Source organism: Poecilia latipinna, unplaced genomic scaffold (assembly GCF_001443285.1).
Source record: "Poecilia latipinna isolate Pla-1442-1.1 unplaced genomic scaffold, P_latipinna-1.0 Scaffold937, whole genome shotgun sequence".
NCBI classification, from domain to species: domain Eukaryota; kingdom Metazoa; phylum Chordata; class Actinopteri; order Cyprinodontiformes; family Poeciliidae; genus Poecilia; species Poecilia latipinna.
In genome coordinates this window covers 192,874-204,740 of record NW_015113553.1, presented here as the reverse complement: position 1 = coordinate 204,740, position 11,867 = coordinate 192,874, and the positions used below count along the sequence as shown (strand labels likewise).

Sequence of the window (11,867 nt, the reverse complement as noted above, 5' to 3'; positions counted from 1 at the left end):
CAGAGGAAGAGGAAGAAAAAAAAACACGATCGTGTTGTGATAAAATCGTAGCTTGGGGGGGGGGGGGGGGAGGGGGACAGCTTCCCTGTTTTGCACAACAGGGAAGCATAAATGCAAAACCATACAGTCCGTGGGAAAACAAAGTGTAATCAGTAAAAGGAACGGTTATCAAATGCAAAACATTTGATAACCGGAAACAAATGTTTTGCATAGACAGCCTTGGCATTTATTAGTTAAAAGTAACCTTCTTTTGTTGGAGTGAACAAATTTTAAAAATCCGAGTCGCTAAAAGTTAAAAAACGAGAGGCTTTGTTTTAGCACGGGTAAAAATCACTATTAATAAATTTTTATTTTTGTGAGTTAGCTAATTTCTTAATAGGCCGGAGCTCAATTAATGCATTAATTTAGACATTTTTTAATGGCATACGTAACAAATAATAATAAAAAACACACAATGTTTGCTGCACACATTAATATCTCATTTTTAAAATGAATCAATAAATTAATTTTAAATTACGGTGACGTTGAAAAAGCTTTTTCTCTTTTAAAAACGGGTGGTTTAGAGAGTTGTTTTTTCTTTCTTTCTTTCTTTTTTTTTAAAGATTATGTTAAAAGATTCAGATTGAAATTCTAATCCTAATTTAATCCTCTGACTAAAACTCATTGTTTGTGGGGCGTTTCCCCCCTTCTTCTTTCACATCTTGATTTTTGTTTTCGATTTGCAATTTATTATGTTCGGGCACATTGCACGTGAGTGCAATATTAAAAACAATTAGAAAAAAAACGCAATAAACGAGGTTTATTGTCTGAGTTTTTTTTATTTTTTTTTTATCCCATCCACCTTTGAGATGAGTCAGTAAATGACACCAAACACACACAAATAATAAACGGGCTTATCTGCATGCCGGCCGCGCAGAATGAGACGGATTTTAAAACATTCTCTGGACTGACATCTGTGCTGTTTGACTGAATTTACAGAGCAAGTCATTTATTTATTTTCCTATTATTATTATTATTATTAGTAGTAGTAGTAGTAGTAGTAGTAGTAGTAGTAGTGGTATTACATGCGCCGAAACTCCGAAACTCCAGACCCTGCACTATCGCGGAGGGTTTTCATTTCACATGCCGTTTTATTCTAATTGTCTCACAATGTAAAGAGTATCTGCGGAGTAATCAACAGATACTCTGATTGTTTTCTGGATACACTATGATGCCCTAATTTTAGTGACCTTCTCTCAAACAGAATCAGCGGGGCTGGCCGCGCTCTCATTGGTCTGCACGGAAGCGTCGGGGATCCTAACTTTGTGACCTCCTGCTCCCTCTCCCCTCCCCTCCCCGCTAACCGGCCCGCGCCCCGTCATTAATCTCTGTCAGTCAATACTTCGATCAGGTTTATCACTGAGCGCATAAATGCAAAACCATACAGTCCGTGGGAAAACAAAGTGTAATCAGTAAAAGGAACAGAAGAGACTGGGTTTAAAATAAAAATATGAAATAAAAATAAAAGCAAATCACAAACAAGAAGTCCGCGTCAGAATATACTCTGTGCATTGATGGTGAAAGTGATGCGTGCAACAACAAAAATAATAAAAATAATAATAAAATCTCATTTGTAATAATATTAATATTTAAAATAAGGGCACATCTCATATCGCAGACTCTAAAACTTAATTGTGTTTCGCCGCTTCCTCCAGATTGTTAGGAGAGCCTCTGCTCGTGCGCGCGCCACGTTATAAATCCGCGGAGACGCGCACCCTTTCCTCTGATACGCTCGTAGTGGGAGCGCTGTCGGACCAGAGATGAGATCCAGCCCGAGAGAGCTCCAAAGCACATGAACGCACACAGAGCCCGTCGGTTCTGTACAGAACAGAACCTGTGTCTTTGCAGCTCCGGATCTTTCGGTGAATTTCAATCAATGGATTTGCCTTCAAATGGATTGATGATTTTATTTCTCCGGGAGGGCTAAGAAAAGAAGGTAAGAGAGCACACGAGTGAGAGAACAGCCGGAGTGAAAGACAGAGGGGTGTGGGTGGGCGGGTGGGAGAAGGGAACATACTCTCCTTCAGCCATGGAGCTCACCATGGACAACTTGCACAGCGTCTCGTCGCATTCCCAACCAGGGGACCTCATGAGCTCTCCGCACGCTCGGCCGTCTCCGTCCCCGAGCTCCACACCCCGGAACCTGGTCTCGCACGCTCCGGGAGGGCGACCGACCATGGTGTCAGGCATGGCCTCACTTCTGGAAGGGTCCGGCGGGGACTACCGGACGGACCCGTCCGCCTTGTCGGGACACCTCCATTCGTCCATCAGCATGTGTGAGACCGGGATGAGCCTTAGTAACACATACACCACGCTGACCCCTCTGCAGCACCTACCTCCGATATCCACCGTGGCGGATAAGTTTCACCACCCGCACTCGCACCACCACCCTGCCGCCCACCAACGACTGTCCGCCGGGAACGTCAGCGGGAGTTTCACGCTGATGCGGGAGGACCACCGGGGGCTGACGTCCATGGGCAACCTGTACAGTCACTACCCAAAAGAGATGTCCGTCACCGGCATGGGCCATGGATCGTTGTCTCCCTTGTCCGGCGGGCTCGGTTCTCTGCACAACTCCCAGCAGTCGCTCTCCGCCTACGGTCCCAGCACACACCTCTCCACCGACACCAAGATGCTGTCGCCGGTTTCAGGGTTCGAGTCTCACGCCTCCATGCTGTCTCGAAGCGACCAGGAGCACCTGGCCAGAAGTTTAGGTGGACACGGCCACGGCTTGATCTCCAACCTCAATGGGATGCACCACCACCCGCACAGCCACCTTCATTCCCAGGCAAACGGTGCTGTGATGATGGCCGATCGGGAGAGGCACGGTCACGTCGCCGGTCAGGGAGTGTCAGGGTCGGGCATACAGGCGGAGGAAATCAACACGAAGGAGGTGGCTCAAAGGATAACGGCCGAGTTGAAGCGCTACTCTATCCCGCAGGCTATTTTTGCCCAGCGGATCTTGAGCCGGTCGCAGGGCACCCTGTCGGACCTGCTGCGGAACCCCAAACCGTGGAGTAAGCTCAAGTCGGGCCGGGAGACGTTCAGGAGGATGTGGAAGTGGCTGCAGGAGCCCGAGTTTCAGCGGATGTCTGCTCTGCGGCTGGCCGGTGAGGCAATTATTTCACCACATCCACATTTTCACATTCAACAGTTTCAAACCACAGACATCACACCGTCTTTGTAGTAGACAGTCACGCAGGTTGTTTAAAAGAGTTTCACGGGTCCTAACCGACTCAGCACCACGGACAGCTCCACTGCTCGTTGCTTGAAGCTGGGGGGAAAACAATACACTGGTCACTTCGCCCCTTTGTCGTGTCGTGCCTTTGTAGTTACGGTCGATTTGTGCCCGTCTTGTGGCGTTTGAAGTTTGCCACGCGGCGTTTCGCCCCTTTTCCATTTGGTACTTTTGTTATTTTAGTGGTTTTCTACTTAACATTTTTAGGATACGTAATGGTTTGCCGAAAGACGCTTCATACCGACTCTCTCCTGCCAAAAAGTGTTTAGCCATTTCGTCCTTTTATTGTTTCTGGACGTTTTTCACAACCTTTGACAACCGGGGATTTACAGCAGTCTTCTACAACTTACTCACAGTCTGTTGCAAGAAAAATGTATATGAGTAGGAACGACTCGAATAAAAATAATTTTAACAGCAGAATGCCCATCATAGTTCATCTTGTTGGATCAGAACTCATTATCTGATCACACTAACTAATTAAGAGTTAGGTGGTAAAAATGTTAACGAAAGTTGAGTTTTCAGTAAATTCTTTACAGTAATATTGAGTTATATGCGAGATTTAAGATCTTTCCACATCGTTCGAGACTCGAATGCATTCAATTTTTTGAGTTCAACTAAAAGTGAACTTTTGCCATATTTCTCAAAAACAGGCCATGAGCTTGAAAGGTTAAAGCTCATGGAGAGGCTTGTTTGCTGGCATACAATGGAAGTAGGAAGGGACTAATTTGAGAAAGGAATTTGCAAAGGGGCGAAAAAAAAGAAGATAACTTCATTTAATATAGAAACAGACAAGAGCATTTTGACTCCTTATGAACCCAGTACTTCAGTAACAGCTTTGAGGACACTGACATTTAGACACGCTGTTGTAAAGTAAAATTTAATCTATATTTTTGATCGAAATATCTAATCCCCGGATGATTCACAATCACGTCGAAGTGAATATACTCCAACGACGCCTGTTTCTCACCACCAAGCGGCGGCGGGGCTACAGGGGCCAACAAGTTCCGCCGGCAGAAGCGGGGTGACCCCGGGTTGCCTGATCAATACGCCAGTTCCCACTCTCCTTTTTAAATGTGGCACACCGATCAATACCCGTAACACAACTGAAAGACGTAATAACCACACGGTCCTCTCCTGCTTTTCAAACAGTAGGGAAGTAAACACTAGAGCAAAAGACCAGGTAGATTACCATTCAAGTCGTTACGTAGATATTTTTCAAAATATAATTTAGGGAAAGACATGTTGCAGTTGATGCAGACAGAGTGGATTCAAGTCACCAATGGTGTATGGAAACGCTGAGCAGGGGCGCATCCACAGAGAGGTCAAACGGGTAAGGAGATGGGGGAGGGGGGACTGATAAACTTTGGGTGGCACATAAAAACCAAATGCTAGGACAAGATTTTAGTATTATCCATCCTGTTATTCTACTAATATCTATAGGAATGTTTGGGGTTGCAGCCAAGTTACAGGAGGTGAATCATAATAATAATAATAATATAATCTATCTATCTATCTATCTATCTATCTATCTATCTATCTATCTATCTATCTATCTATCTATCTATCTATCTATCTATCTATCTATCTATCTATCTTTACACTTTCTTTTTTTACTACACAAATAGGAGGAATACAATCCGAATCCAATCCCAGTGTCGACACAGTCCCCAGATTTATACTTCTAGGCAACCTCATGCCGTATGTGCAGACTGTTCTGATGAAATATTGATTGAAACCGGGGTTGGAATCTGTAACATGGACTAGTAGTATAAACAACAACAACAACAACAACAACAAAACAGAGAAAATAGACCCTTTTTTTCTTTTAAAGAAACCCTTTTGGTGGATAAAATTTATATGCAACACATACTGTTTTCCCACGAAACTTTATAAACTTAACACTAACACAACAGGAAATAATGATAGATAGATAGATAGATAGATAGATAGATAGATAGATAGATAGATAGATAGATAGATAGATAGATAGATGAGGATTAGTAGCAGAGGGTTTGAGTGTCATTAATAGTGTTGCTCTGTCCTTTCAGTGTTTGCCTGGCTTTGCACATAGGAGATCAATAAGGCCCATTCCCTCCCCCAACCCCCTTCTCTCCCACTCCCCAGTGTTCACCCTTTCTGCAGCACATGACAAAAAAATATCACTAATCTTTCTCTGTTTAGCCCAGCAACAGGCTGGCAGGTCATTTGGCTTGGGTAACTGACCTGAAGGGCAAAAAAAAAAAAGAGGATAAATTCTTCAAGTCAAACGATGTGCAGAGGCATCTTTGCCCTCTCGTTTTTATCGCCCATCAAATGTACTTGTGCTATGAAATATTGATGCGAGTGTTTTTTTTCAGAGGAATCCAAATGGAACAAAATTGGAATGTACAAAACTTCAGTCAACATGTCTTAAGTCCAAGAGCGAGAAAAGCAAAACTGACATGGGAAAAAGAAGAAGAAGGAGAAGAAGAAGAAGAAGAAGCCTCACGCAGGAGCCAGGAGATGCCATTGATTGAGAGAGGGCTGGCAGGTTTGGGCTTTGTGTGAACAGTCAGATAGAGGCAGGCTAGTGAAAGGATCAATACCAGCCTTAATAATTGATAAGTATAAGGGAGACGAAAGCAAGAGAAAGAGAGGGAGAGCGAGAGGGAGAGAGGCAGGAGAGTGGTGGTGTGAGCACTTGTAACAGCATCTTCTTGGTAAGCAAAGTAAAATTTGTGGTTAACAGCTGAGGACCACACACACCAGTCCTACTTCCCAAACATCACAGAGCGGGGTGTGTAAGTGATTTTCAAAAAAACGCTGTTTACAACCCAAACATACTGAGAAATATCAATAGTACAAGCTTGATACCAGCCAGCAGGGTCTAGACTTCTACTGCTGAATGAAGCTGCAGACACGGGTTCAGATTTTCTTTTCTTTTCTTTTTTTTTTTTACCCAATCACAAGAGGACCTTTTCCAAAGAGAATCTTACAGTAGACAAAGGGCATCAGAGCATCTAGCTACCTATCGACACCTAGTAATGAGCGCTTTCTGCTCGTGTCAGCGAATCCTCTGAACAATCCAAGGTTGTGATGTCATTTGATTTTAAAGGTGGGTATGCTTTATGGGGTTTGTAATGCATCTTTATGGAGGCCTAGAGCACATTTATGCTCTTCTCTGTGTGTCTGCGTGAGTTCCTCCACATGCACATGCATGTGTGTGTGTGACTGGGTTATAGAGTGTGTCTGCACTATACATTGTTCAGGCTTATCTGACTCACTCTGAATCGGTATTGATTTTCTCTCTTCTGCTCTCCTCGGGTCTCTCATATTCTTTCTCTCTTTCCTTCCTTCCTTTCCTTGCGTCCTTTTCTCATCCTCTTTTTTCTTCTGGCACTGCACCAGATATCCAGCCTCAATTCACGTCTGCTTTCTGGTCATCTTACTCTGTAACTGAGAATTTGCATATCCACTGTCCGACAAACCGGAGTGAAATATGTCGGCCCTTATTGTTTGAAAGAAAGTGGGTGCAACAGAATCCTTTAGTTTGACAGTAACAGAAAGAAGCAATGTATATTCAAGTACGTGTGTAATATATAGATGTAATACATTTAGATTGTTTAGGGCAAACAAACTGCACAAATATAGTATTGTGTTTTAGTGTATTTTATCAAGACAAAAATATTTAAAGAGGCATTTCTCACTTCTCTGCTTGCAAGGTAGCACAAAAATTGTTATTGTGTCATCACATAATTCAGGGTCAGAAAACTATGATGGAATTTTAAGGGTGTAAATGTATTGGTGTATGTGTCACCAAAATCCGGGTATAAAATTTACAAAAAACAAAAAAACAAGAGTGAAATGCATTTTAATTCTCCTTGCTCAAGCTACCCGACCAGGGAATTTCATGGGTATTTAATGTAATATATCAAAATAATAATAATAATTATTATTATTATTAAAAAAAAATTCAAATATTTCCAAACTTGGACTTATAAATAAACGTCTTGTCATATGTCACTTTGTGGTGCTGAACGGACAGCTCCGTCTCATCTCACGCGTCTGCAATTTGGTCCATTTTGCATTTCAAAGTTGCACCTTTGAAATGCAACTTTTAAGACGTAAAGTTCGTCAAGCAAAAACCTGCGTCGACGTTGCACACTACGCGTGAATTTCCTGTGTAAAAGGGACGCATTCCAGACGAGAACGCAAACAGCTTGACACGTATCGCCACGATAAACAAAAACAACAACAACAAAAAAACATTTTTATTCAGTCAAAAATTAATGGAAAGAGAAAATACGCTATGCTTGAAAATAGATCACAGATCATGATTTAGGTATTTTATTTGCACGGTATTTTAGTGTTAAAGGGAGTCTCGGACAGACCGCGTATTTCCAGGTATTTTACAGGGTCTTACAGAAACTGCTCTCTAAATTAGTGCAAATGATCCTCCATGGGGAAGACGATTATTTCTCTTGTCCAAATAAGGTGGAATAGTTTTATGAAAAGTGGGTGAAAAATCCGTCCATATAACCACGACGACTTGTATTTAAATGCAGATAAAAAATAATAATGAAAAAAGTTGCTATGGATGATAAAAATGACACAAAAAAAAAAGGTATAGGAAAAAAAAAGTCCGTCTTTCCTTTTTTGTCTGGGCTAATTTTGGAAAGGACGAGGGCCTGGTATGAAGAAGTCAAATTTTGAACATGTTTGTCTGGGGTTAGTAATTATAAGGAGTTTCTTGCCTGAAATTGACATAAAAATATATCCACGTCCAGTGATTATTCCCGTTTTTAAGAGAAAACGAGCTTCAATTTATATTAAATGCAGAAATAACAGGATACTTTTAAAGGGTTAATATAAAATAAAAAACACACAACATGTCTTTATAGCCTATATTGTCAACAAGGTCAGTCATAATTTACTACAGAATTAGTATAAATTACCTCCTTCCAAAAGTTTCTGGACTGTGAACTCCAGTTTAAATTACACGTTTTGCTTTTTTCTTTCTTTCATTTTTAATTAGAAAATAACTATTTTAACTTTTATTATTTATTTATTTATTTCTGCTAATACATTTTTAAGGCGTGACATTTAAAAGTGGCGGTATGGGTCGTCGTTAACAAGTCGCGCAAATCTCCACGGAAAGTCCCCAATCACTGACGTGCTGCTAAGCTGCCAATCACTCGTTTAAACAGGAAAACGTGGGATTTTCACCGAGAAATACATGACAGCTAAACAGATAAACCAATTCTAATCAATTATCGGTGCTTAACGGAGGGGGGAGGGTGGGATGGGAGTGGGGGGACGTGGCTTCCGCGGTTGTGCTGTGCGCTGTTGTACGGCGATGGGAGAGGGGAGAGCAGACACTGAGGCGTTTTAACTCCCATCAGTGAACAGGCCCATATGCACATGATCAATATAATCAATCGTATATCTGAGGGAGGGGTGTGACAGAGAGTGATTGACACCAAACTGTTTCTCACCCGCAGTAGTCCGTCCAGGGCGGGAGAGGGCCCGTCTCACCGCACACAAAGCCCGATCTCATCCGTCCGTCCAGGCGTCGACTAGCAGCAGCACGGTGCGGTTAGTTCGCCGTCTGCCCCACACGGGTCCACCAACACTCACACACATTTACAGCACACACTGTCTCTACGTATTAAACTGATGCTACATGTTATACATCAATAAGTATAATTATTGTTTGTTCCTTCAGGCTGCTGCTTTTGAGGATAAATAAAGCCTTTAAAGTTTGACTCTCTTCCCACTTATTGGCTTTCATCTCTGTTTATTGTCCCTGAAATCTTGGGATGCCATCTGTATTTCTGCACTTTTTAATGAAAAAAAAAAAAAAGTCAAAGTGGAAAATTGTCTTCACACGTCACATTCCTACAGTAATTCGAATTGCTCATATAATCTTTTTTTTTTTTTTTTTTACTTTCTGGAAAACAAAACATACCATCACGTTTCTCTCCTCTGTGTAATTTAACTACAATATTCACAGGGGGGAATTGAGTTATTTGAGCAAAGTTTATCACTCATTTAATCATCTCAAATGAGTAAAATCGGTGTAAATAACAACTTCACATCAGTAAAGTGTCACCTTGACATGTGGATTTGTTGCTTTTTTTGGGGTCAAGATTCAGACATTTTATGACACTGAAAATCAAACCAGTCACATTTTTGACAACTGAACATGCCCCTTTAGCATACCTTCAAGCAGGTTACGCCCGAAACAGAGTACGATTAAAGACAGAAAGTACTTTTTTTGTCAACAAAATGTTTCTTCTTATTTAACAGCCACTTTCTTCTCTTGAAAGATGTGAATCCATAGGTCTGATTTAAAGCTATTTAAAAGACACAGCACACACATTTACATTAAGGCTTGAGCTAGATAAATGTCTCATAACCTGCAATAAGAAATTATCTGAAAAGTATAATTTTTTATTGAATTACAACTAACTAACTAACTAACTAACTAACTAACTAACTAACTAACTAACTAACTAACTAACTAACTAACTAACTAACTAACTACATTAAGATCTACTCGTATTCCCTAATCCATGTTAGTGGAGGCAGCATCGTCTCTAACGTTTTCATAAAGTTTACCAGATGGCTGTCACTTACAATCTTGAATGTAGCACACCAAAATCAAAAGCCAAAACTTAGATAGTTACACTAAAATGTTGTAACTCACTGAAGCTTGTCTTAATCTAATTTATGTTGAAATGATGTACCATGCGATTTAAGACTGACTGGGTCGCGGGGGTACAGGGGTGGGGGGGTGGCCAAGCGGCTTACCCATTATCAATTAAATCACTGTTGTGGTCAAATATAACTTCAGTTCTCTTCTCTCTTTGGTCTAGAAAACCATGTTGAAATTTTGATTTTTTTTTTTTTTTAGTCCATATGGCTCCACTCAAACTTAGCATAAACAAAGATGTCCAGGTCTGATTAGCCCATTTGACCAAACCAAATATAACTCTTCAATCACAGTCAGAAATCAGTAAATGTGTCTTTGTTGACGTCTTCTCGCCTTCCACTTCCTACCCACAATTCCGCGTTGTTTAGACACAGTTTTCCATGCTTGGGTGATGCAGCTGAACGAAAGACAGAGCAAAAAACAAAACAAAAAAACACAACAAGCCAATAACACCGAGCCATAAAGTGTCGCTGCTTTGGTGCACGCTGAGTGATGAGTGGATCAGCAGGAGCCCATGGCCAGACTGAAGTGGCCGTTTCCTGAAATCTTTGGCATTGTTGACTCTTGGACGTTATGAAGGAGAGAAGATGAGCGAGAGCCGTATGAGACTGCCTCTTGTCTCTTCAAAGTAGCTGATTTGGTAACAAGGCAGCTAAAGATAGCCTATAACCGTTTGGTTCTGTCTCAAGAGAGGTCGGCGTAATGAGCTGCCCCCCCCCCGGCCCCGCTGCTTGCTCAGAGGCTGAAGGAGTCTCATTTGAAATGGAACCTATTGATTATCTGAAATATGCTCTGACTAGCCCCCAATCTCGCGCTAATTCCCGAGTTTAGCTTAGTTATGAACACGGCTGCAGTGGTTGCTCCCACCACAGGCCTCCGAGTGGCTCTCAGTGGCTGACGGAGGAAAGCTAGAGTGGTGTTGGCGTTGTAAAATGGCCTGTAGCACAATTTCTTCGCAAACAGGCAATACATATTAAATTATCACTATATTAGCACTAGAATTCAGTCATTACATTAGAGAGTATTGAGTTTGGGTTGAGACAGCACTTAGGGAGAGCCTGGAGGAGATTCTGGCGCGGCCGGGCCTGAACCAATTGAATAAATGTTCCATGAAATGGTTCTGAAGTGAGGATCAATCAATATGGGGGGCTATCAATCTGGGGGCAAATTAAAACAATCGAGGAAAAACAACCAGAGGAAACCAGTCAAGTCGGAGGCTCTAGCATATGGAGGAACATGCAGGGCTACTGTAGCTGCTTCCTGCTGAGGGGAAATATTTCTGTAATTATGCTTCGCTTGTGGTAACACAGCAGGAACAACACACACACACACACACAAACACACACACGCACACACAGGTGAGGTATGCATGTGCACATTCACATTGATCTCAGTCTCACAGTCAAATCTGTTTTCTGCCGTTGTCTTAACCGGCTTTAAAGTCATCAATCATTTGCATACACCACCTCCACACTGCAGCCAACCTCACTTCTTTCCCCTTTAATCCTCTCCTCGTTTGCTCTTTTCCTCATGTGCACACAGGCATCCAAACCTGGGATCCTTCCTGATCCTCTCAGTCTTAACTTTATCTCCTGCGAACCTTTCATATATATACATATATATATTTATATTATTATCATTTTAATAACCAGTGGCTCTTTGAGGGCTCCCAGACTGGATGGCTGCCACTCTTTTCCCGCCTCACCTCCTTTGTTCCTCCACAGATAAACAATTTCTTCTCATCTGTCTGTCACAAAAGCGCGCCCACGCACGCGCCCTCTCCCCCCCCCCCCCCCCACCTCACCCCACCTACACACACACACACACACACACACACACACACACACACGCAGACACACACTCACCAACACACTCTCATGCACCTCGCTCTCCCGG

At 42.2% G+C, this 11,867-nt stretch overlaps 1 protein-coding gene across 2 annotated transcripts in view; it reads left to right on the top strand.

Moving 5' to 3' along the window:
- The first annotated feature begins 2,059 nt into the window (after positions 1 to 2,059).
- Positions 2,060 to 11,867, top strand: part of onecut3b (one cut homeobox 3b) — a 16,457-nt gene continuing 6,649 nt past the window's right edge. The window contains exons 1-2 of one of the 2 annotated variants that reach the window (XM_015049260.1): positions 2,060 to 3,149; positions 8,758 to 8,846. In XM_015049260.1, coding sequence (XP_014904746.1) covers positions 2,069 to 3,149; positions 8,758 to 8,846 — 1,170 coding nt within the window. In that variant the 5' untranslated portion in view covers positions 2,060 to 2,068. The remainder of the gene's footprint in view (positions 3,150 to 8,757; positions 8,847 to 11,867) is intronic. The other variant, XM_015049261.1, reaches the window with a different exon arrangement.